The sequence below is a fragment of the Canis lupus genome, chromosome 1, assembly GCF_003254725.2.
Source record: "Canis lupus dingo isolate Sandy chromosome 1, ASM325472v2, whole genome shotgun sequence".
Classification (NCBI taxonomy): Eukaryota; Metazoa; Chordata; class Mammalia; order Carnivora; family Canidae; genus Canis; species Canis lupus.
This window is the reverse complement of record NC_064243.1, coordinates 37731232-37754354: the sequence shown is the minus strand read 5'-3', so window position 1 is coordinate 37754354 and position 23123 is coordinate 37731232. Positions and strand designations below refer to the sequence as shown.

Below are 23123 nucleotides of genomic sequence, written 5' to 3'. Positions count from 1 at the left end.
CCCATAATAGATTCCTATAAAAATACTTACTGAAGGATTTCTCTCAGAAAAACAGGAAATGAACCCAGATTGAAAGTGTGGGCTACAAGTAGCAATGGTAAACAAATGTGTCAATATAACATTTGGTAAAATTCTAAAAAGTATTTCCCACTAGCAAATAATGATAATAACTTTATGTTTTTAAAAGCTATCAAAAATAAATGAAGTCGGAAAGGGAGTTCTGATGGACATTAAGGTGCCTGGTTTTGCTTTAGGAATAATGTTGAGTAACTGTAGACTGACTACATAGGAAAGTATCTGAAGATAAATGTGTTTTAAAAGTAAAGATTGTCTTAGTCAGTTTGGGCCAGGGACTATGTGGCTTATAAACAACGGAAACTTATTCCTCATAGTTCTGGAGCCCAGAAATCTGACATCAAGGTGTCAGCATGGTCAGATTCTGATAAGAGACATCTTCTGGGTTGCATATGTCCAAGTCTTCTCTGTGTATCATCACATGGTAGAAAGAGGGCTAGATAGTTCTGTTGTCTTCTTCTGTTTTTTAAAAAGATCTATTTATTTATTTGAAAGAGGGTGTGCACACGAGTGGGGGGATGGGTAGAGAGAGAAAAATCTTCAGATTCCCCACTGAGCATGGAGCCCCATATGGGGCTCAATCCCATAACCCATGAGATCATGACCTGAGCCGAAACCAAGAGTCATATTCTTAACCAACTGAGCCACCCAGGTGCCCCTCTCTCAGTCCTCTTCATAAAAGGATGCCAATCCCACTCATGAAAGCATCACATTCATGACCTCATTACCTCTTAAATGCCCCATATCCAACACCGTGACATTTGGATTAGGGTTTCTATATGCAACTTCTAGGGTAAGCAAACATTCAATTCATTGCAAAGATACTTCAAGAAATAAAATATAAAACTTCCGAACTTAGAAAGAAAGGATCTGACGTTAGGGAATAACTCAGTGTAAACTCTGCCTTAGGTAGACAGGGAATTGAGAATGCAGAATTCTTTTAAGTAAGATCAAATCAACCAATCTGTCTGGAGACTAAGACATTTTAGAAAAATACTGTTTCAGAATGAGAAAGGAATTTCACTCAACCAACAGTTCACTTATTTTTAACTAACATTTATTGAACACCTGCTCTGTGACAAGCGCTGTGCTAGATGATAGGGTTACAGGCTCATAAATACATGTCTCTGCTCTTGAGTTTATTTTGGAACTCAAACAGGTAAACAGATGATTTCAATATAATGTAGTATATGCAGAGATGGAAGTATTCACAGATGGCATTGTGCCCAATGTAAGGCAATTAGGAAAAACTTCCTGCGATAAATAGCATCTGAGCTGTTCTGAAAGATAATGAGAAATTTTCCAGGTTGTAAAGGCAGAAAGGGCATCAGTAAGAAAAGAGAATGGCAGAAGAGACCGTACAGAGGCAAGATATAGCAGAGTACAGAAAACTATGAGCTTTTCAGAACTGCATGAGCATATAGTATAAACCAGTGAGGAAATTAGGTTAGAAAGAAATACAAGGCAAGCAGGCAGCCAGCTCCCCACTGAGGGTCTTGCTGTTGAGCTTGGACTTTATTTTCTAGATAGTATTGACTTTGCCCATTGTATAAAGATGATCATTTTATTCATATATATATATCATATATATATGAATATATCATATATTCATGAATATATGATATATTCATATATTCATATATATATGATATATATATTATGGATCATCCCATAATGGACTATTGGTTTAAAACTAGAAGCTTGGGATGCCTGGGTGGCTCAGTGATTGAGCGTCTGCCTTTGGCTCAGGGCGTGATCCCAGAGTCCCACATTGGGGTTCCTGCATGGAGGCTGCTTCTCCCTCTGCCTATGTCTCGGCCTCTCGCTCTCTCTGTGTCTTTCATTAATAAATAAATAAAATCTTTAAAAGAAAAACTCAAAAAAACTGGATGCTTGAGGAATACTGAATTTTCAATACAATTCAAAAATGAGCACAATGATAATAATTATGAAAATGATTTAAGGTAATCATCATATCTGTGAGTTGCATTCTTTTAATTAAAATGCTTATAACAAGATGTCTCTACTACATCAAAAACCAATATTTAAGAAGATAATATATACTGGCAATTACATGTGATTTGGGATTTCATTTTTAAGGAATGAATTGTATCCATACTTGCATATATTATTTGTGGGCATATATTTGTAAATACTGCTTTAAACCCTCCCATCTTAATATTTAGAAATAAAATGCAAAATTTAGGTAAAAGAAACCTAAGAGATAGCATGTTCTTTCAGTTGAAGCAGCAGGGACCAAATGTATCCTCCCCCTAGGGCAACCAAAAAAATGAGCAAAACACATGAAACTGGTCTTCAAGACAGACATCAAGTGATAAAGGATGGTGATTCTGAAAAGATAGGAACCAAATGAGGTGAGCCCTATTACTGCCTCGGCTTTTGGGCTGTGAGAGTTTGGGGCTGCAATGCAAGGAGAAGTAATCCAGGCATATCTCAGCAGTTTCCTTGGATAGAGGAGCAGGAGGTCAGAGTCTAGGGGACACCAAAACAGCTAGGCCTTGCAGGACAGAGACTAGAACAGAAAGCCTCAAAGAATGAACTACTGAGATCTTCAGAGGGTCATCCATTTCACATATATTTTAGGATGAATTTTTCCATTTCTGCAAAAAAAAAAAAAATCACTGATATTTTAGTAGGAATTGGATTTAACCTGTAGATTGTTTTGGGTAGTAATGGCATTAAAAAGTCATGAAGTCTTTCAATCCATGGACATGAGATGTGTTTCCATTCTCTTATGCCTTTAATTTCTTTCAGCAATGTTGTAGTTAAAAGAATTCAGATTATAAAAAAGTATCTTCTCTGACCAATGGAATTACACTAGACATCACTAAGAAAAAAATCTGAAAAATTCTAAGATATTTAGAATCTAAACAAAATACTTATGACTAACCAATATGTTAAAGAAGAAATAAAAATGGAGGTTAGAGTGTTTGAACTGAATAAAAATGAAAAAAAAAACACTAGAATTTATTGCTACTAAAGCAATATATAGGAGAAATTTTATAGCACAAAACACCTATATTAGGAAAGAGAGTCTCAAACAACATATTCAGTTTCTACCTTAAATTAGTAAAATCTAAAGGAAATAAAGTAAGGAAATTAAGATTAAATCAGATCAACAGAAATAGAAAATGGAAAAATGATAGAGAAAAAGCAATGAATCAAAAAATCCAGTTCTTCGAGATCATCAAAATTAATCAGTCTAGTCAGCTTGATCTAAGAAGACAGAAACTACCAGTATGAGGATATCACTACTGATTCTAGACATTAAAAAGATAATAAAGAAATATTACAAACAACTCTAAGTCCATATATTCAATAACTTAGATGCAATGGAACAACTCCTTAAAGGACATAAACAAAGAATAACTCATAAAGAAGAGATAGGTTGGACTGGAGATACTGAATATCCCTGTATCTATTAAAGAAAATCAATTTATCATTAAAGACTTCCCTATGAAGAAAAGTCCAGGTCCAGATGGCTTCATTGGTGAAGTCTACTACTCAAGGAAGAAATAACGCCAATTCTATACCACCTGCTAGCAACAACACGGAAGAATATGAAAATAATTTAAATGAATGAAAGAAGCCACACAAAAGGTATACATGAGTCCATTTATATAAAACTCTGGGAAAATGAAAACTAATCTATGGTGACAGAACACAAAAGAGTGGTTGTCCAGAGACAGGTGAGGAAGGGACAGAAAGTGGGGGATCACCAAGAAATCACAGAAATCTTGAATAATAAATCTGCTTGTGGTCTTCATTCATGTTGATGTTTTCATGTGTGTGTGTGTGTGTGTGTGGTCTTTTTTTCATGTGCGTTGATGTACTGTAGATCTCATTGAAACATATCCGTAAAATACATGTAATTTACTGTATGTCACATTTACACCAACATATCTGTTTTTAGGGGCACCTGGGTGGCTCAGTCAGTTAAGCGTCTGCCTTTGGCTCGGGTCATGATCTGTGGGTCCTGGAATCAGCCCTGCTTCAGGCTCCCTGCTCAGTGGGGAGTCTTTCTTTCTCTTTCTCTGCCTCTACCTCCCCCCCTTGTGCACTCACTCTCTCTTTATCTCTCCCCTAAATAAATAAAATCTTTTTTAAAAATTTTAAAAGTAAACACATTTGCAAAAAATAAAGAAAAAGAGGGCTTCCTGGGTGGCTCAGTGCATTAAGGTTGCTCTTGGCTCAGGGCCTGATCTCAGAAAAAGAAACAAAACAAGCCCAGGGATTATAGAAGACAAATTAAGGAAATTCCAAACAACATACTGTAATAACAATATCATTGTTCCTAGAGTGATAATATATAGTAAAATTCAATCCACATTGTATGATATATTTGATTACTGAGTCATATGCAATAAAACATCTTTTGTCTACATATTCTTTCATGTATACGTATTCCTGATAAATTAAATACCCTGAATAATTTGGAGTTGGGAAGAAGTCAAAACCATCTTTATATTTAATAAAGGTAGTCCATAATTGTATTAAAATGTATTTTATAATCCAATTATTAATACAACATGAATAAAATAATTTTTTAAAACTTAAAAACAAATAATCACATACCTTGCAAAGATGACAAAATGATTTCTTGAAAATTCTTAAATCAATTAAGAAGATTAAATAATACAATAGAAAATGTGTAAGAGCTGAAAACGTTCAAAGAAAACTTTAGCTAGTACAAAATCATTAGAGACTAAGCAAAAAAAAAAAAAAAATTCAGAACCTGATTTACATATACATAGTCCTATATGTGCTTTAATTAGATTATTTTTCACCCAAGGGATTAAAACTTCAATAAAATGAGGGTCTGGAATTTTGCCATTGTTTTCTTCAAGTATGCTGGTCAGAGTAAAGACACGATTTTATTCATAGTGGGGCAGTTTATTCGTCCACTGTGCAATCAGCACGCCTTCTTAAATTGTGTCAGCTAATACCCGGAAGGAATCAGAATATGAACAGATTTACACAATTGACTTAATTTGGGTTGGGGCATTCTGAGCTGTACTCTTCAAAAATATCAAATATGTAAGGAAATAAATTGCAATCTTAAAAAAAATTTCAATTAAAAATAGTTAAGGCCAGGTTGTCATGCTGCCCTTTTATTCTCTTGGTTTTAGTAAAATTATTTAATTGGACACTGAATTTTAAGAGTTCAACATTTATCCTTTTTTTCAATACATTGCGCTTGAGTAAATACGAAGTTTGGTAAGACTTGGTTTCTGTTCCCAAATAACTTAAAATTAATGAGAATCAATACACACAGTAAGAAAGCTACAAAGGCAAAAGTGAAAGGGTTTTTAAAAAAGTTAAAAGCTTTATCAGCACAGAAGAGGGGATGGAATGGTTTCCGACTTAGCAGATCAATGATGGAAGACAAACCATGAGAGACTCCTAACTGGAAAATGAACAAAAGGTCGCAGAAAGGAAGGAGGGTAGGGGGATGCGGTGAGACTGGGTGACCGGCACTTAAGGGCACTTGATGGGGATGATCACTAGGTGTTATACTACATGTTGGCAAATTGAATTTAAATTATTTTTTTTTAAATGATGGCTGCACAGAAAAGTAGGCCTTAAGATATTCATAGAATGGTAGGGCCGGGGTAAAAGCAACTATAAGCAGAGACAAGAGGATGGGAAAGGCACAGAGGAAGAATGGACATCGTATGTTAGGGTTTGGAAGAAGAGGGAGTTGCAGCTGGCTGTGGCCCCATCGACTAGCTCTCTCTCTCTTTCTCTCTCTCTCTTCCTTCCCCACTTCCTTCTTGCTTTCTTTTGTAAAGCAGAAACATCCCACTAGTAGAGTAGTGCGTTAAGAAGATTGAACACCAATAAAAAATAAATTTATTTTTAAAAAAAGAAGATAACTAATTAAAAAAAAAAAAAGGTGATGACTAATAGTACTGCACATAAAGAAAGCTGGAGGGCACCTGGGTGGCTCAGTGGTTGAGCGTCTGCCTCAGGCTCAGGTCGTGATCCCGGAGTCCTGGGAGGGGGTCTTGGGAGGGAGTTCTGCAATGGGCTCCCCGCAGGGAGCCTGCTTCTCCCTCTGCCTGTGTCTCTGCCTCTCTCTGTGTGTCTCTCATGAATAAATAAATAAAATCTTTTAAAAAAATAAGCAAATAACAGGTGTGCAGGACCCACAGGCTTTTACATGCACAGGTTCCAGATGACTTTTTTTTTTAGCTGCAACTCCAGCTATTTACCTCATGACCTCATTCTTCATCTATGGTGCAAACCAGTCCTAAGTTCCTCCTAGACTTTGACCCAAGGTGAAGCAAACAATGAGGCTTTGTCTCTAATTTCTAATTCATTCATTATAATAGTATGTAGAAAGGGCCCTGTTGGCAGTGTGTGCAGTACAGCCTTCATCTTTGACCTTGACTTACCTGACTAAACTGTGCTTCTGGTTCATCTGGGACAAAGCAAGCAAAACACCTCAGAGTTCCTGCTTCCTCTCCTTTTGCCTCTGTACCTACAAGATTCTATGAGCTGGAGGCTTTCCCACTAATTTATAACTAACCTTGATACATCCTCCTCTCTGATTCAGTAGAGAGCTCCTCTGAATGCCCTCCTAAGCAGTCCTACTCAGAAACAAATGCTGTAGAAGGTCTGACAGTGAAGAGAACAGAGAAGCTCTGAGCTGACAGGGCCTCTGAGAGTCTCCACTGAGGCTGTGGATGGCAGCCACGCACCCCGAGGAAATGAGGGCAGAAAGGGCACAGTAATTATTTTCAGAGCTTCAACTGGAGTAATATATGTAATTCTGATATTCGTTATATCAGAAGGTTGGTATGAATATAATTACAAAATATTTGGACCACCGCATTTGTGCTGACATCAGCAAACACAAAGACAAAACAAAACAAAACCATTCAAAATAGAAGTATATGTTTGCTTTAAACATATAACATATGTTAATTCAGCCCTATGAATTAGCAGATTTGTAATCCCAGAACTTGGAATTAATTAGCCTGGACCTATCCTCCTGGAAGGAATGTTAATACCATTTCAAAGCACCTAGTAGGATACTTCTTATGACAACATATGCGAATCTTCATTGTTGAAAGTGAAAGCGGCGGGGGGGGGGGGGGGAGTGAAAGTGAGAAATATTAGACATATTTCTATCAATCTTTCACAGTATACAAATCATACCAAAGTGTACAACTTATATCAAAGACTTCTTTTTAATCAGTCTTAGATACACTTTTTAGTCATTTTATCTCAAACCAAGTAGAATAATCAGTTTATAGATTATTTAATCCTTTGAAGTAAATAAGCTGTGACCTGGAAATGTCAAAGAAAAATTAAAGTCAAAATATTTTTAAATAATTTTTTGATAAAGGCAATATTAGTTTGCACATCTAGAAGCATTAGCAACAATACTACTGGTTTCAAAGTACACATTTGATTATGTTTTTAAGGAACAATGAAATACAAATTCCATGAGTTTGGGGCACCCTGGGTGGCTCAGTGGTTGAGCATCTGCCTTCAGCTCAGGTCATGATCCCAGGGTCCTGGGATTGACTCCTGAATCAGGCTCCCCCAGGGAGCCTGCTTCTCCCTCTGCCTATGTCTCTGCCTCTCTCTGTGTGTCTCTTGTGAATAAATAAATAAAATCTTAGAAAAAAAAACCCTTCAAATTCCATGAGTTTATAAATTTAAATCTTTTTAAGGTAACTTCTACTTCTCTAATAATGTTACTGAATCAACTTTAGAGGGAACCATTTCTAACCAAACAAGCAAAAATTAGGTGATGTAAAAAAAAAAAAAAAAAAAAAAAGATTTCATTGCCAGAGATGATTCTTAAACCATATCAAGTCTTAAAAAATTATTAAATGTTCAGATTAGGTTTCTTTTAAAGGGAGCACTGATGGAAGAACCCATCAAGATGAATGCTGTACTTCTATACTCATTAAGCAGAACTTTGGGGCTGAGGTTTTATATTTAAAAATATGCAACAGACATTTATATAATGCCCTAGTGTGTGCCAAGTGTTACCCTGCATTCTGGGGATGACTGACAGGCCCTCTTCCCTCTGGACTCTCACAGTTTCACCCTGGTTCTGACCCAGAGGGTTTAATGGCCAAAAAGCCACACCAGGGTTCCAGTTCAACTCAAGTAAAGTATACACACATTTGTTAAAAACACACATTGTACCAGGCCCTGAGAGAATGCAAAGATAAACCAGCCAAGGCCTTCAGAAATTGACATTGAATTTTATTTACACTTTCCTCTTTGTCTTTTCAGACAGGGTGGCATCGTTACCTGGACATCACAAATATTACCACTGCAACTGAAGATCAGAAATTTGACCTTTATAGTCTTTGACCACAATCACCTTATAGATCAGCTCTGCACCCATCTTTAAAAATGCCCCTCACTAGTTGCTGGAGGGAGGTGGGTAGGGGGAAGTGGTAACTGGGTGATGAGCATTAAGGAGGTCACTTGATGTAATGAGCACTGTGTGTTATATGCAACTGATGAATCACTAAATTCTACCTCTGAAACTAATAAAAAAAAATGTCCCTCACTATCATGGAGAGTTCCCCTTTAAAAATGTCCCTCACGGGGCACCTGGATGGCTCAGTTGGTTAAGCATCTGCCTTTTGGCTCATAGTCCTTGGATTGAGTCTTGCAGGGAGCCTGCTTCTCCCTCTACCCTTCCCCTCTGCTTGTGATCTCTCTCTCTCTCTCTCTCTCAAGTAAATAAATAATTTCAAAAATTAAATAAAATAATAAAAATGTCCCTCACTACATCCAGATTTCTTCAAATCAAGCATTCCCCATTACCTCAGACTAGCACTCATTTCTTACTACTAAGATTTTTAATCCAGCATAAAGTCCACACAGACAATTGCCAAATCATTCCTCATATATCATTTTAACATAGAAAAACATCTGTATTTTCCCTCACAGTTTAAATCCCTTAATAAAGTTTAAACCCCTGAATCTGTCCCTGCTGCATATTTATTGTAGATGTTTTATGGGCCAGTCCATTCAGACACAGACTCTCTACACCAGCCATCTGGATGACTATCTGCCTTACACACCCCCATTGCCTGCACTGATTGTCTCGCTCACCTGTGCCTTTTGAATTGGGCATTGGCTGGTAGAAGAGTAAGGACAGACCCGCTCCATTTGGAAGTGATCTTCCTCTCCTCTCCCTCATGGAGCCCTCATTGTAGGAATCTCATGATGGCTCTCATCTAATTCCATGCCAACATATAGCTCCTTCCATTATTTCCAACACATACCTCCTGACCACATACTTCCTAGTTACTTCTGTGTTAATCTTAGGGGATTTTTTTCAGATCATATATCACTGGAGAGAAGATACCATGTTTCACAATTCCTTGTTCTCCCAGACCTACCAGTGACTTGGGCATGAAACATGCCATTGAAGAGTTGAGAAATGGACATAAAGAATAAGCTTTCCTCCACGGAAGCTTCTGTCAGCTGACCTTTAAATTAATTAATTGACCTTAGTTGTTGGGGCTCCACAGAGGTCATCCAGGGAAATCACAAAACTCAGTATGAGCCATGAGTTGTTTCATCCTCAGCTGGCCCTCTTACCTCTGATTTCCTCTGTGGAGCTGTGATGACTGAACATGGTGGCACTATGGGGTACCTTCCCACTCTCTTATGGGGAATTTCTTCCCTGATCTCTGAAAGTGGAGGAACATATTCTCTACCAACCTCTATTGCATGCTTTCATTTAATCTGCTCTCCCTCTTGAACCAAGAACCCACTTAATTTAACCATCAGTAAGATATTTTATTCTTCTATCTTATGTTGCTTTCATAACACTGATCACAGTTTGGATTTTGTAATAGTCCTGTTTTCAAATTTTCGTAAGGACTGAAAGTCTACAAAATTTAGATGTGCATTTCAGTAGGTAAGGTTAGATTATTGAGCACTCTGAAATAGATATCATTCTGTTTTGGAAAGAGGTTTAATGATATTTCATCATCATTAAGAATCTAGAAGGTTGTATAATTCTTGTGAGTTTACAGATTATCTGTTTGAGCTTAGTTTGAATGCACTATTTTGGAAGTGAAACAAAATTTTGTTGACTATAAACACTATACAGTCCCTATCTCAACTGTCCATTAAAGTTCCAAATAGGGGCACCTGGATGGCTCAGTGGTTGAGCATCTCATCTGCCTTTGGTTCAGGTCATGATCCCAGAGTCGGGGATCGAGTTCCCATGGGGAGCCTACTTCTCCCTCTGCCTATATCTCTGCCTCTTTCTCTGTGTCTTTCATGAATAAATAAATTAAATCTTAAAAAAAAGTTCCAAATAGTGTGGTGTTTAAAAGTGTAAGCTTTAACACTTCTAATAACCACTAATACTTAAAATGTATATTTTATTTTCTTTCTTTCAAGTTAGCCATGATCTATACAAAGGCTTATATTTAGTACTTCCAAGAAAATTAAATTTTGACTTGGTGTCATTGCAAATCCTTCTCATAGCATCTGACTAATGAAAGTATCTTTGCCATGCCTGTTAGTTTTCAAATTAAGTTAGATTGGTTCATACTTTCTAATTATCATTAGATATTTGATAATGAAAGTTATAATTTGTGACAGTTGTTATGACAATTATTGTTCCTGAAGACAGAATTTTAAAAAGATAACTTCTACTAAAAATGAAATAAATCAAAGTTTTAAACACTTAACTGTAATGAAATTCCCTCACCCATTATGGACACAGTGGAGTTTGTTTTTTTGTTTTGTTTTGTTTTGTTTTGTTTTAATCTGATGAAGTAATGGAAGTTTAGAGCTGGAAGGAAAAATAAAGCAGAGAAGTAGGGACAGAGTGTGTTGGATCAGGAGTAATTTTAATTAGGTGGTTCTTCATTTAAAGAAGAAAAATACTGAATGTCAGAATATAAAAATGACATGTCCAAAGCCACCAAAAAAATAGTGCCAGATGAATCCTATAACAAAGATTCTATTCTTCCTGATACAGGAAAATATATTTTTTAAAGATTTTATTTATTTATTCATGAGAGACACAGAGAGAAAGGCAGAGACAATAGGTAGAGGGAGAAGCAGGCTCCTCGCAGGGAGCCCATTATGGGACTCGGTCCAGGATCAACCGGAGCCAAAGGCAGGAGCTCAACCACTGAGGAACCCAGGCATCCCAGGAAAATAGATTAAGTGATAATAAGTGAATCTAATGTAAAGACTAACAACTCAGTTACTTGGCATAACTTTTCTTGGTGATTCAATGTCATATTTACATGTGAATTTGGTCAGAGCTGGACATAGATGACTGTTTTCTCAGTTGTAATATCTCCGTTTTTGCACTTTGCCAACAGCAGGTCAGATTAGAAAGGGAGGGGGAACTGGGCTTTAATACAATCCAGAAGGAATGGAAACCAAGCTAGGTCACTAAACTATGAGCTCATTTAATCAAGTGGTAGTGCTCAGTACTAGCCACAACTCTAAGCAAGAGCCAGACATGATCTTTGCCTGCATTATGACACACAATTTTAGGGAACAAAAGAGGTATGCTGGAGATTGTTATTTTCAAGGCTCTGAAATCCTTTTCTCTCATTTCCATATCTAGGACAATGTTTGAGTTGGTTGCATTTACTAGATGTGCAACCACAAAATACGGTAAAATGATATATAAAAACTTGCTGTTAATGCTCCTAGCACATTTCAAATGACAATTACACTGAAACCTTGATAGACTTTGATCCCTAGACCTCATGCTGGGTGACAACTTACCTTTTAATGATGATTTGGCCTGGCATCTGTAATTGGATTTTGAGTAAAACTTGGAGGACAGACTTGATTTATAATAAACTTCACATTTTATCATATAATGCTACAGCAAAATCTAATGATTTGATATTTAATGCTCAACAGATAGTTTCTAGCAAAGTCTAAATTTTGTATGACTATTTGCCTTGACTCTTCTATGCTCATGAATATATGCATACAGTTTTATTGATATAATTCAACTCAAATATTTTCTGGAAAAAATAAACATGCTAGAAATAACATTATCATCAAAAAGAAAAAAAAAGGAAGCATTGGCAAGGAAAGAGTTAACATCTTACCAGCAAGCATCTTGTCTCTCATGCGATACAATCATCACTGGCCCAGACCATGTACTACAATTTATGGTACCTGGTTTGATCGTCCCCCCCACCCCCCAGGGGAGTTAACAGTCTCTTCTCTTCCAGGATATAAACTCTTTAAAGTCAAGGATTTTCCCCAAAGCTCCTTAAGAGTTGTGAGCCTTCAACGTGTATTATTTATAACCATCATTGACTAAGGGCTTTTTAAAAAATATATATTCAGAAATTCTTTCACAACTCTGTTATAATCTCTTATTTAATCACTGTCATTCATTTATTGAATAAGCATTTTTGAGTGTCTGCTATGTGATCCAGGAATCACTCTAAGTACTAACGAGGCAATAGTGTATAAAACAGAAAAAGAAAAAGCTCTGCCCTTATGGAAGTTACATTCTATCAGGAAGATATATAAATAAACATGATTTTTAAAAAGTAAAATATATGGTACATTAAATGAACAAAAATTTCAAGAAAAATAAAGCAGCAAAGTTAAATAGGAAGGGCTTTTTTTGGTTTTAGCAGGAAAATGAGGGTTGTGATTTTAAACCAGTTGGCCAAAGAAACTGACATGAAGAAATGACATTTAGGTACACACCTAAAGGAGGTGAGAAAGAAAACCATATAAAAACCTGAGGGGAAGAGTTTTCCAGCAGCAGACATAGCAAGTACAAAGGTCCTGAGGTAGGAACAACACAAGGGTGTTCTAGGGAGTAGAGAGGAGACTAGTATATGAACAAAGGAGTGATAAAGTTAAAAGGTAATAAGAGTCTGATCCTATAGGGCTTTGTAGACTTGGCCCTATAAGAATAGAAGTCATTAGTAAATGTTGAAATGACCTGACTTACAAGACTTGTTAAAATCACTTATGTAATATAGTACCTGAAATTTAAGTTAATAAAATGAATGGATTATCTGTAGGTAGCAGGAAGCCTGTTGATGAGCAAAGACAGAACTGGGAACTAGAGAATCAGGAACACAGGGATGCAGGTAGGAAAGAAGTTATATTAGTAACATGAACTACTAAACTTTATATAAACTAAATTTATATAGTTTAACTTTTTAAAACCATTTTACGTCTGATGTCATCTGATGAAAGGTCTTTAGTTGTTGAACTGGGGCAGACAGTAACTAGGGAATCACCATTTGGCCTTAAGCATTAAGGTCAAAGTTCTCTTTCCGCCCCTCTATCTCTGTCTCTGTCTTTTTCTGTCATTACTGGGGCCAGCAAGATGTGACCCTTAGTGGCCATCCTCTGAGCCATGCCTCTGTCTTCAGGCACCTGCACCCCAGAAGGTGCCTGGGTGGGCTATGGAGAAGGGCAGAGTGGGAGACAAACGGGCAGACACCAGAAGAGGTGCAGATGGGCAGGTGAGGGCAGGCAAAGCAGGGGCTCTGGGACGGGGGCGGATGGAGCCAGACATGGGGAAGAAATGGGAGCAAGACTCTCCGGGGGTCTGGGATCCCAGAGAAGGTAGAGAAACTGCGAGGAGGCCAGCCCCACGCCTCCCTGGCAGAGCTTGCTGCAGGGAAGCAGCCCCAGGGGTTAGGCCAGGGGTCGGGTGGGCAGGCAGGGGTCGCTTACTCTTTGGATTTATCCGAACTGTGCGCTGAGTTGATACGATGCACCTCTTTCTTTTTGGTTTGTTTGGAGGTCATGGTAGAGGCAGACCCAGGGCTCTGGCGGACCCACGCGGGGCTGAGCTCTGAGCTAGGAGGGCTGCGGACCCGCTCTGCGTCGGCTGTTGCTAGGAGACCGCGGCCGGGCGCGGCGGGGCTGGGGGCGGGTCCCCCGCGGCTCCCGGGAGGGGCTGCGCGGCGGCGAGCCCAGGCCTGCGCTTCCAGGCCGCCTGGGGGCTGGGTGTCTGGGGAGGGATCGGGGCCAGGCAGGAGCGTGGCCCTAGGATTGATGGGCAGCTCTGGTAAGCTGCAGCTCTATCAGGTCCACTCTACCTGGCGTTGCTCTTCGGAACCGCTGGCATACTATTATGCTCTCTTGGATTTTCAATTGTCTGAACAGGGTACAAGTGTTTGAAGCTGTTTGTTAGGCGATGTCGCCCCTCCCCAGGTCTGCCGAACAAGTTCTTTTCAGTAGTAACTGAGGACACGTTTTGGACGCTCTGAATGGCTTGAAAAGGGCGGGTGCTTAAATGAATAGAGTGGGTGCAGGGGGATCCCTGCAGGGAAGGCAAGTTCAGGACACCCTTAGTTGCTCAAGTTTTTGCTAATGATGAATGAAGTCTGTGATGAAGAAGTCCAGTGTCTCCATTGTTCATACAAAAGAATAAATCCAAGTCATAGCGTCTAGTAGAGGCCCTTGATACACTCACTTGGGAAGGCCCTAGAGTCAGAAGAAACAGATCCAAGGAAACCACAACCTATTAAGACCAAGCCTAATGCTCAGCGGGTCCACAGTGGCATTTATTAGTTATCGTGCCTCGGGCAAGTTTTTCCTTTTGACCCTCATTTTACTCATTTGTAAACTGGAGATGCTAATATCTAATTCACAATTCTCTCCCGAAAATAAATATTTTTGTAAAATGTGTGGCACACGATGAAAGTACAGCAAATAGGGGGCCCTGTTTCAGATATGACAGCTCAAATGCCAGCAAAAAGCAGGCAGATTAGCATGATCAGTGAAGCCAAGCAATACTTAGACTGGAAATACTTTAAAACTTATTATAACAAAGCAAAATATACTGTAGATCCAAAACAACGTCACTACAGAGAGATCTGACCAAGCACAGACCCAAGGTTTAGAACCTCTGTCACTACTTGGCTGTTACCATGAGCCTAGAAATAATTAACTATCTTTAAATAATCCTTTCTGCTCTTGGGACTGGGCATTGCTCAGAGGCCAAACTCTGCAGGGGAAAACCAGTTTCCTATAAAGTAAATCTTTTAACTCTTCTGACAAATGAATGTCCAGCCCTCTGCACTCAGCATAGCCTTTGCTTGGCCAAGTGTCCCAATCTTACTGTTATTGGAGGTTACACAGCTGACAATCAGACAGCGACGCCATTGTATTTCTATATGCAAGATAAATAACTTCAGAGTCAGTAGTGTTACTGTTATGGTTGAAGAAGTGCCCTATAAACATCTCCTATATACATAAAGACATCTTGAGGGCTCTGTCTCATTTATCCCAGGACTGAAATTTCCAGAGAACTCTCCTGAATGAAAGTGTAGGACCAAACTTTGAGAAGATATTATTTAATAACCAAATCTTATCAAAGTAATCAAATGCATAGCCGGAAGCATGTAGAAAGACTATTGGGTAAAAATAGCACAATTTTAAGCAACCAACACACAAATGGGTGAGTTTTGCCTTGAGCTAAGGCTATCTCTGAAGGTTCCAAGATGCCAAGACTCTTAGAAAAGTCTTAGAAATCAAATAATCTTTAGCCCACCCGTATTTAATAGATGAAAACTCCCAGACCAAGAGACGTGCCTTGCCAAAAGCTTCATGGCTACTTGGATGAGAGGCAGTCTGGATTAGAGGCATTAAATGGAGGAGCACTAGTTTAAGCCAAACATCACTACTCCCACTCAGAGACTCCTTTCTCGTCTATTAAATTAGGACAAAAATAAGGGAATTAACCTAAGGATGAAATGAGGTAATAAAATTTTTTTGAAAATATAAAGTGCTTACTGATTCTTAGACCAGTGTTCTCTCTTCTTTATTATGCTATGTATATGTATGCAGCATGCATAAACAGAATTTCTCTTCTTTCTGGAATTAACTCTGGTCAGGCCATGAATCTAAGAGGCCAATATGCTTCCCCTATAAACCAAGATGGTATTTGTATGTGCCACCGCAAAAGAGTACAATTGACCCATCAATCTTTTTCTTAAAAAATCCGTATTATGAAAAAAAAAAAAAGAAAACAAGAAAAAAAAATCCGTATTATGTACACATGGTAATCATGATCAATGCCATTTTGAAATGTCAGTAATAGCTGTGATTTATTGCATCCCTGCTATATGCCAGGCTTCAGGAGGTATGCTAGCTCCTTAGGGCATGGGTTTTAGAGAGAAATATGAATTTTAATGCCAATCCTTGTTAGTTGAGTTAACCTGGGTAAGTTATTTATACCCTCTGAATTCCATTTGCTTTTTTATGAAAAAAGAAGGATAATTCTTAGCTCAAATGTTGTTTCTGGAAGATAATAAGCATTCAAATAGTGAAAACTACTATCGTATTTCACACAGGTAAAGAAACTGAAGTGCAGAGAGGTAGAGAGATTTGGCTGATATGGAGTAGGTGGCAGAGCAAGATGAGCCAACCTCCACAGCCTTTGCTCTCTGCAATACCCCAGGCTAACTAACCTTGTTGAAATCTTTCAGAGTCACCAACCCAGATGATTGCCCTACAGCTCAGCTTATGGATTTCCAAGTTCTCTGGTAACTTTCAAAGGCTGAGAAACAGTGAGAAACAGGGCTCATCTTTTACTAGAGCTACCCACAGTGCAGCTTCTCCCTTATACTAACCTTATTGAGGAATAGTTCTTTGGCTTCAGGCAGCATAACCCTACCCTGCTCCATAGGGAAGTAGTTAGAAATATTCACTTCCCCCATGCCCACAAAAACAGAACAGGGAGGGCTTTCTCTTGGGATTACTTGGGGAGCTGCTGAAATGGGGAAGTAGACTTGGTAAGCACTTCTCCACCCACCATTGGGAGTCCCGGATGACTAGAACTGGGTGGGGAAGTCAGAGAGAGGAGCAGCATTTCTGTTTCTTAAAGCCTGAGCTCTGGGCAGCTTAGATACTTGGCCCCACGGCCAGAAGCAATTATACCCATGGTGCTGCTCCGCCACCTCTTTGCAGTTAGGTCAGTTATAAATCACCTAGAATTTAAGCCATCGAGAGAAGGTGTCAATTCTACATGTTCTGCTTGTGGTTCAGGTTAATTGTCCTTTCAGATTCTGTCCTTCAATTGTCATTCTTCTGTGACATTGACATCATTTTCCTTTATTTGCCACAGAGCTTTACATCTCTTAAAATTCTTAAATATTCTGCTTTATTTTTATCCCTCCTTATGCCCTAGCCCCGCACATGTACTAGCCTCCCAGGGCATGAGAGTAGCACCTGCTCGAGTTCTACTCTTCCTTACCAAATTCCATTCAAATTTGCAAGCCCCCTCCACACCTCATAATCAGAGCTCACACTCATTGAGAACTTGCTGTATGCTTGGCCCTCTATGAAGCTCTTTTCCTGCATCAACTCACATAATTCATATAAACACCCTAGGAATGTGTTAATATTACAATCTCTTTGTTTGTAGACAAGGAAACAGGTGGAAAGTTTAAATTAAATTAGTAAGTGTCGAGCAGGAGTCTAGCCCATGCAGTCTGGCCAGTCTGGTGCCAGACCAATGCACTTTACAACCACATAGTTCTGCCTCAGACTCAGGGATCAACAGCCTTATGAGGTATGCAATCAGTCCATTTTATGGAGTAGAAAAGTGAGTTTTTGGCCAAAGTCCAAAGCAAAGAGGGAGTGGAACCATAATCTAAATGTGAGCAGTCTGGCTTCAGAGTATACTCACTATTACATCATTTTGTGTTCTATCATAGGGTATTTTTTTATTGTGATGAAAACACTTAATATAAGATAGTAACATATTTCTGAATGTACGATACAGTATTGTTAATTGTAGCCACAATGGTGTACAATGGTGTACAACAGATCTCTGAAATTTATTCATTTCACGAAACTAAAACTTTACGCCTGTGGTCACTCCAGCTCTCTGCTACACTGCGTCCTTCAAACAGAGGGAGTAGAGAAGAATGGTTACTCTATGTCATCAAAAATATTATTTAAAATTGTGACTTAGATTCAGCTCTGTCCCCTAATATTCTGTCTCTCCAGAACCCACTAGTTATGGAGGATTTGAATCTTGCAGCTATAAAGCCAAATGTCCCTGCCTGAGGTAGTCTCATTAGTCTAGGTAAACCTTAACTTACAGTTTTCATTATCTTTGAAAGGAAACTCTGAGTAGTGATTCTTAAAAAAATAGGAGAATAAGGAAATAAGGTATTTTCATGATACTGGCTGAAAAATAATTTCCATTTTGATCAGTTGTTTAAATAAGAAGCGATAGTTTTCCTGAGTGTAATAAAACACTTCGTGGGGGTGCATACTAACCTGAAGTTACATGGTGTTGCTGTCGCTTCTGCTGTGGGTGCACTGTTATTAATCCAGAAACCCCTTCTGAACAGAGGCATTTCACTCCCCATGTCACTCAGCCCAAGATCATGCCTTCTCCCTGAGAGCTGCCTGCATCTCGTTTGTGTGTGTAAGGGAGGGGACATAACTCCAACAACTCTAAAAGGTTCTTCTCTCTCCAGAGCTCCCTCGTTTTTGGCGGAGACATCTGTCACAATAGCACTGCTCTTGATCTTCTCCTGCCCAATTCTTCTTGCCTTACATTCAGAGATGTTATTCAAAACACTCACTCATAAACATCATGCATGCAAATCCGAGTGTTAAAGTTTGTGTCCTGAAAATTGGCCCAGAACAGTTGATCTCAGGCATGATTCCAGGAAGCACTCTCAAAGGAAATTTAGAAAAGTTTCTGCTTCCAAACAAATGCAGTAGCAGGAAGTTCATTTACCTTCTCATGTGCAATAACTAATAAACTGAATAAAATAAATGAAGACAATGAAAGGCAGTGTTCCCCCAAGAGGTAGAAAATAAAAAAGACAGGCTTTATAATTCTCCTAGCTTACTGCAAGGCTCTGACACAGGTCAGGGAAACTGGCAGAGCCTGATGGTGCCCCTGATTTGGGGAGACAGAGCTGGAATCCAAGGAAGGATTATGGCTGAAGCTCCCAGTGCAGAGTATGTGGAGGAGAGAGCTATACAGAGAGGAGACTCTTGGAGTGCATGTCTCTCAGTGTCTGTCTGAGTACCAAACTGCACAAGCATATGAAGAAATGTCCTGGGGCCACACACACACACACACACACACACACAACAAAACAAAACAAAAAAAAAAACCTTGAGAAAGGATTATAAGGAACAACCTTCTCTGAGTTCACATGGGGTCTGTTCCCACCAGCATGACTGGAGACATCTCATAATTCACAGGGAATGGACCACAGCATATTGCCTCTGTAGGGATGAGATTTCACCCTCTACTAATGCTTACTGTTCCATCTAACAAACTTTAAAAGCAGAACCTGAAATGATCACATTATATCCATGTAAGTTAAAGCCTTCCTTGAACAAACCTTAAGAATGTTCATAGAAATACAAAAATAACCAGCATCCAACAGGTAAAATTCAAAATGACTGGTATCCAATAAAGATTAATAGGCATGAAAAGAAGCATGAAAATTTATCCCATTAAAAGGTGGGAAAAAAACAACCAATTGAATAGGAACCAGAAAAATATACATGGATGACAGAATTAGACAGGGTATTAAAATAGTTATTATAACTGTGGGCCATATGCTCAAGAACCTAGAAGGAAAATTGAATATGTTAAGCTTAAGAACATTTAAAACTGCAAATACAATGTTCATGTTGAAAACAATATATGGGATGGAATTGTTGGCAGATTAGATACCACAGAAGAACAGATTAGTGAATTTGAAGACACAGCAATAGAAACAATTCAAAATGAAACAAAGAGGGAAAAGACTTTTAAAAAAAAAAGAAGAAGAGTTTTGGAGCATCAGGGAGCTGTAAAATCACCTCAAACAGACTAATATATGTGTAGCTGGAGTCCTTGAATGGGCAGGGAGGATGGGCAGGGCAGGTGGGAGAAGAAAATATAGAAAAACTTAAATGGAAAAATAATGGTCAAAAAATTTCCAAATTTTGTGAAATCTTAAATCCCAGAAACTCAATAAACCCAAAAGCCAATAAATATGAAAATTCTATACCCAGGGACATCATGATCAGATTGATGAAAAACACAGATTAAAGGAAGATATTAAATTAGAAATTGGAAGCTGACCAGCTGGTAAGAAGAGGTCCATCATGGGTGCAGATGGAACATCAACAGCCTGACATGGGTTTGCAGTGCAGCTGTGGTAAACTATAACAGGATATTTGTGGAAGAAAATGCACCAACAGGTATTTCTCAGGCCTATGAGAGGTTCAGGAAATAGATGTTGTAAGAACTACAAAGCTGGAAGGTTGTTGCCATCTTAAAATATGAAATACAATTATAACAACTTTTAATATATCCATCTGTTAAATTGTCATCTATCATTTCTGGGTCAATTTCAGTTCATTTAATTTTTCCCCTGTGAATGGGATTTATTTTCCTTATTTGCTACATTTTTTATTAGCTACAAGACATTGTGAATTTTACTTTGTAGAATACTGGCACCATGTACTATAAGTAATAATATTTGTTTCTTTTGTAACTTTATTTTTTTAAGATTTTATTTATTTGATAGAGAACATAGCAAGGGGAGCAGCAGAAGGAGAGAGAGAAGCAGGCTCCCATCAAGCAGGGAGACCAATATGGGGCTTAATCCCAGGACTGTGGGATCATGACCTGAGCCAAAGGCAGATGCTTAACCAAATGAGCCATCCAGGTGCCTTCCTTTTTTTTTCTTTTTTTTTCTGTAAGATTTTATTTATTTATTTGACAGAGAGAGAGAAAGAGCAAACGCAAGCAGGGGCACCGAGAGAGAGGGAAAAGCATCTTTTGTAACTTTAACTTGTGTTTAGAGGTTTAGTTTACTTGGAGATTTAATTTTACACCATGGGTATTTCTAAATAGATAAGACTTGGTGTCTGCCCCTGAAGAACTCATAATCTTGTGGAACAAACAGAAACTAGAACAAATACTTACAAAATGATGCAATGAGTCCTCTAGGAAAGATGTAAGTCAGGCTCTATGGAAACCCCAACTATGGATATCCAAGGGGATGTCCTCAGCATGAGTGTCTGGAGACAAGCATCTACCAAAAGTCTCGACACATGAGCAGAGGCACAGGAGAGATACACAGTGACAGTGGGAGTGACGATTCAGATCCGGATCATGGAGCAGCCCTGGGTGCCTTGCTGCATCCTGAAGTTCTGTATGGCAAGAGGTGGCACTTTGAGAGCATGAAAAGAGTGGACAAGGTGATAAAAGGACACTTGTGCAGAGAAATGCCACCAAATTAATTTAAAGGACTGTAGACAGGCAGCAGAGCATGAGTTTATTGGTGTGTAGACTTGAGCTTGGAAGTTATGAGATTAGTCAAGCTAGTTAGACTCTTAGAAACTCCTTGTACTTGTCCAAAAAAAAAAAAGGTTATAAATGGATGGCTCATTTAGTTTTGTGTTAAGGTGATCTATAAGAATTTTAAAGAAATTAAAAATTTGAGAAAGAGTAAAAAATAAATTAGCTTGAAGAAAAGTTTTAGAACATGAAAGTTACAAAGAAAAAGGAAAGGCTTCCTGATTATAATAATATATGTTTCCGGGATCCCTGGGGGACACAGCGGTTTAGCGCCTGCCTTTGGCCCAGGGCGCAATCCTGGAGACCCGGGATCGAGTCCCACGTCGGGCTCCCGGTGCATGGAGCCTGCTTCTCCTTCTGCCTGTGTCTCTGCCTCTCTCTCTCTCTCTCTCTCTCTGACTATCATAAATAAATAAAAATTTAAAAAATAATAATAATGTATGTTTCCCCAAAAATCTTTCATGTTATATAGCTGATTAAGATAGTTAAAAGTCCTTCTCTCTTTTAATTTAGTTTTTAGTAATACTTTTTTTTTAAAGATTTATTTATTATTTATTTAACAGAGAAAGAGAGAGAGCACAAGTGGAGGGGAGGGGCAGAGGGAGAGGGAGAAAGAGAATCCTCAAGCAAACTCCTGACTGAGCACAGAGCCCTACCCAGGACTTGATCCTAGGACCCTAATATCATAACCTGAGCCAAAATTAAGAATAGGACGCTTAACTGAATAAGCCGCCCAGGTGCCCCTCTAGTAATTCTTTATATTTATGAAGTTTGTTCGGTTTTCTACACATTTATGACTCATACATATTGTATGAATCCTATTTATACAAGAAAAGTTAACATTTATAGATATATCATAGTGTTCAAAAATACAGATCTTTAATCAGAAGTGTGGTGCAGGGGAGAAGTTTAAAATACCCTTTTATTATAAAAGTATTGATTTGGAATTATAAAGTATAAATACAAATAAAGATACCTCTAATCCCATCTTCCAGAAATGACCACAGATAACATTTTGATGTATAGAACCTTCCAATGTATACACAAATCACATACACAAAATTGTGATTACACTACTTGGCTTTTTCACTTATCTATGATGCCAACATTTACCCTTGTTATTTAATAATTTTCTACATCATGATTTTTCATAGCTGTGTAGTAAACCATTGTATGACTATACTTATCATTGTCTTATTGTTGGACTTTTAGATTATTTCTTGTATTCAATGTGAATAACAGGCTGATGAAACACAATGTGGTCAAGATTAACAGGAGTGGCCCCTCCAGGGCCAGTTCTAAGTGGTTTTGGATATGTCATTTCACCTGAGTTCCAGTTTTCTCACTTAGAACATGGTCAGGCTGAACATAGATGCTAGCAATTCCAAGATGTGAGAGCACTTTGGTGAGGAAGGTTTTAGGTTGGGCCCTGGGGTGGAGAACTCTCAACAATGGAAGAGTAGGGGATCCCTGGGTGGCTCAGCGGTTTAGCGCCTGCCTTTGGCCCAGGGCGCGATCCTGGAGACCTGGGATCGAGTCCCACGTCAGGCTCCCGATGCATGGAGCCTGCTTCTCCCTCTGCCTGTGTCTCTGCCTCTCTCTCTCTCTCTCTCTCTCTCTCTGTGACTATCATAAATAAATAAAAATTAAAAAAAAATAATGGAAAAGTAGCATAAGGGTCTACACTTTGAGGGTTGTTTGCAGAACTAAAACAGCAACAAGTGAGCAGTGG

The 23123-nt window shown here is 38.6% G+C and overlaps 1 protein-coding gene across 3 annotated transcripts in view; it reads right to left on the bottom strand.

Annotated features, from left to right (window-relative positions):
• Window positions 1–13942, bottom strand: part of ADGB (androglobin) — a 161532-nt gene extending 147590 nt beyond the window's left edge. For all 3 annotated transcript variants that reach the window (XM_025422508.3, XM_025422506.3, XM_025422507.3), the window contains exon 1: window positions 13786–13942. In XM_025422508.3, the coding sequence (XP_025278293.1) occupies window positions 13786–13859 (74 nt within the window). In that variant the 5' untranslated portion in view covers window positions 13860–13942. The remainder of the gene's footprint in view (window positions 1–13785) is intronic.
• Between the last annotated feature and the right edge of the window lie 9181 nt (window positions 13943–23123).